The 3,713-nt window shown below is 46.8% G+C and overlaps 1 protein-coding gene across 1 annotated transcript in view; it reads left to right on the forward strand.

The window, feature by feature from the left end:
- LOC101998195 (MORN repeat-containing protein 1) overlaps positions 1-3,713 on the forward strand; it is a 23,645-nt gene that overhangs the window by 17,093 nt on the left and 2,839 nt on the right. Inside the window, exon 8 of the mRNA XM_026790008.1 lies at positions 706-816. Coding sequence (XP_026645809.1) covers positions 706-816 — 111 coding nt within the window. The remainder of the gene's footprint in view (positions 1-705; positions 817-3,713) is intronic.

The following is a 3,713-nucleotide window of genomic DNA, read 5'->3' on the forward strand; positions in this document are numbered from 1 at the left end:
TCTCTCTCTCTCTCTCTCTTGCTCTCTCGTTTCCTGTCCCCTTTGCTTTATGCTCGCCCTCAACCAAATGCACTCCAGTAAAGCGTGATCTGAGAAGAATCCTCGTGTGTGGTGGGTGTTTCTTTCTTGCTGGTCAAGAAGCCCGCCGCACATGCCACCCCTTTTCAGAAAAAGCATGTTCTAGTTGATTTCAAAGGGACTTGTGGTTGCGCAGACCCAAGTGGGTCTCCCACCTACAGGCTCTCCCAGCTCCAGCTACACCTCAGGCTCCCCCTAGCCACAGAACCTCTCGGCCACAGATACCTCCCAGACATTGGGCCTCTTGGCCACAGGATTTTGGAATTACCTGGTCAAACCATGCTGGTTTGACACCCCCACCCCCGCCTCCCTGTGTGGCTTCTATCAGGCTCCCTTGAGATCTCTACACTCTGACCTGACTGCAGAGTGACCCGTGTCTACCTCGGCTTGGTACCCTCCTGGCCATCCTTTGCTCCTGTGTTGTTCCTAGTGGCCTCTCCTGAGACTTAGGACAGAGACGCTGTCCCAGGGTGAGCCTAGCCAAGACGTGAGTCCTTCATCTAAACCTTCAACCAGCCTGCCTCAGCCCCAGCAGCGACATCTTAGCAGACCCTCCAACAGGGTGAGAAAGGGCTGGAGCCCTTGGGTGCAGCTGTTACAAACACTAAAGCTCTGTTCTGCCCGCAGCACAGGCTAAGAAGATTGTGGTCCTGGGCCCAGAGGTCCTGGAAGTGTTCCAAGGCTGTCCCTTCACGTTGAGTGTACAGCTGCAGCAAGATGATGGGGAAATCGCCAAGAGTAAGTGTCTTCAGGGTGCTGATCCTACTCTTCCAGGAGGAATGGGCTGCAGGCTTTCAAGTAGAGCAAACCTGGGCAAGGTGGTCGGGTTGCTCCTGAGATAATATTACAGAAGTCCCTGCAGCCTGGTGCCAGCAGAAGGCTCAGGAGGCCTGTAAGACACACAGGTAGGGGTAGTCTTGTGTGTGCGTGCACATGTATATATGTGTGCCTTGAGAGTGTGCATTGCACACGTGAGCGTGTGTTTTGGCACATGCAGACTCGTTGACTTGTGCATAGAAGATAGAAAATATACAGTCAGCCTGGCTGAGCAGGTCAGCATAGACCATCACCCAGCTAGGCCAAAGGCACCCCCTCATTTCCTCTCTTGGGAATCGGATTTCTTTTTTTAGGTAACTGAACCTCATGCCAAGACAAGGTATGAGCTACTGACTTCCTGAAGCCCTTCCTACCATGTTAATTCCTAGTATTTATTAATTCACCAAGTTCAGTGCTTCAGTGAGAAAGTCATAATACATACATGGACAGGAGAGATGGCTCAGCAATTAAGATTGCAGACTGCTTCTGCAGAAGATCCAAGTTCAATTTGTAGTACCCACACTAGGTGTCTCGGATCCACCGGTAACAGCTCAGGGCTGATAGCTTAGGGGGTCTGATACCACCAGCCTCCATGGCCACTTGTCCTTGTGTGCACACAGACACTCAAATAAACATATAATTAAAAATAAAATATTTACTATATGTATTAAGTTGGCTTAGCAACTTTATTAAGGTATTATTTACATACCGTTAACTTTAGTATTAAATGATTCCATGATCTCATTTAAAAAAAATGATATGGCTGTGTGTGTTGTGTGTCTCTGTGTGGGTATGTGTCCAAGCATGCAGGTGCTCACGGAGGCCAGAAGAGGGTATCAGATCCCTGGAAACTGACCAGGCTTGCCTCAGACTCAGTTTGAAGCTAAGGCAGGCCCTGAACTGACCCTCCTGTGGCCTCCCCTGAGATTCCGTGATCTCTCTTGAGTCTACAGATGAGGGCAGCTGCCACCACATCCCAGGGCCCTTAGATCCCCGTCTCCAGTCTCGTGCCCACTCCAGTCCCCACTTCGCTTCAGTCTCTGCAGATTGGCTCTTGAGCATTTCAGACCCTGTGCGGCCTTTGCTTCCCGTTTGCGCGTTTGGGGATGCGATGCGGTGCAGTTTCTGACGGCTCCATACTCCACACTGCGCAGCGGCATCCTGTTGCCCGGATGGCGTCCAGACTAACATCTGGACAGTCTTGCTGTGAATACCTCACGAGTTTTTGTACACACAGATTTAAGTTCTCTGCGTATTGAAGCATCATAGGGTCAATGTATTTTAGTTTTGTTTTTCGAGACAGGGTCTCTCACTGTAGCCCTGGCTGTCCTGGAACTCTCTTTGTAGAACAAACTGGCCTTGAACTCAGAGATCCACCTGCCTCTGCCTCACCACCCAGCTAAGGCCTTGAACTTTCTGTTAATCCTTCTGCCTCAACCTCCTGACTAGTTGGAATTATCAGCCTGTACAATCAGGCCCAGCCTGTGATAAGATTTCTAAGAGGCCAGAGAGGTCATTTTCTAACTAGAACTGAGACAGAGCTGTCCAGAGTCGTCTAGATAATGGGATGTTCTGTTTGCGGTGTCCCGGACAGGAGCTGGTGGCCACTCGGCGTGAGAGGACAATGACGAAAGATTTTCCTTTGATTTTAATCAGTATATGTGTGTGTGTATGTATAGATGTATGTATATATTTAATCAGTATATGTGTGTATGTATTTAATCAGTATATGTGTGTATGTATAGATGTATGTATATATTTAATCAGTATATGTGTGTCTATGTATGTATAGATATATGTATATAATCAGTATATTGTTCTGTTAGTATTTAATCAGTATGCATATACATACACACACACATGCTGTTGTTTATTTGGTTTGGTTTGTTTCATTTTTTTCAAGACAGGGTTTCTCTCTGTGTAGCCATGGCTGGCCTGGAACTCACTCTGTAGACCAGACTGACCAAACTCACAAAGATTGCCTGCCTCTGCCTCTGAGATTAAAGGCACAGGCCACCACTACCCAGCAGAGACAATTTTCTTATAAAAGTTTTATGTTATTTTAGCATTCATATTTAGGTTGTTGTTCCATTTTGAGCTAACTTCCATGACTAAGACAAGTATCTGGCGCATCCCCCAGCCGTGACTGTTAGGCTGACTGTCATTTCCCCATTGACCTAGGCTTCTCAGTTCTGCCAGCTGACTGTATGCCCACTCTTGTCAGGTAACTCATCTATGCCACACCATGCCATCTTGATCTTAGTCTTTACTCTCCAGCCTTGCTCTTTCCCAAAACTGTGTGGCTCTTTGGGTCCCTTACATTTCCCTATAAATTTCTCTAACAACAGAAACCTGCTGGGATTGTAATGGGGTCACAGCCAGCCATCTCTTAGCACTGAGCCTACAGTTCATAGACAGAAAACACTTTGATTTCTCTTGACAATGTTCATTTTCCATGCATAAGTCTTACAATTTTTTAAAGCCTATTAATAAATGATTGTTTCCCATGAGATATTCGACTATAATTGCTTTATCAATATGATTAATATTTACTGTTGATTTTGTTATATCTTTTGGAGATTTTTTGGGCGAGTGTGGAGGTTGAACAGGACCCCATGTAGCTCAGGCTGTCTTCAAACTCCATATATAGCTGAAGGTGATTTTGAACTCCTGAAATCCTCCTTTCTCTTCCTTCTGGTGCTGCAGTTATAGTTGTGTACACCAACAGTCGCCTACACCAACAGTCGCGTACACCAACAGTCGCCTACACCAATAGCTGCATACACCCACAGTCGTGTACACCCACAGTCGCCTACACC

Source organism: Microtus ochrogaster, unplaced genomic scaffold (assembly GCF_000317375.1).
Source record: "Microtus ochrogaster isolate Prairie Vole_2 unplaced genomic scaffold, MicOch1.0 UNK38, whole genome shotgun sequence".
NCBI lineage: Eukaryota > Metazoa > Chordata > Mammalia > Rodentia > Cricetidae > Microtus > Microtus ochrogaster.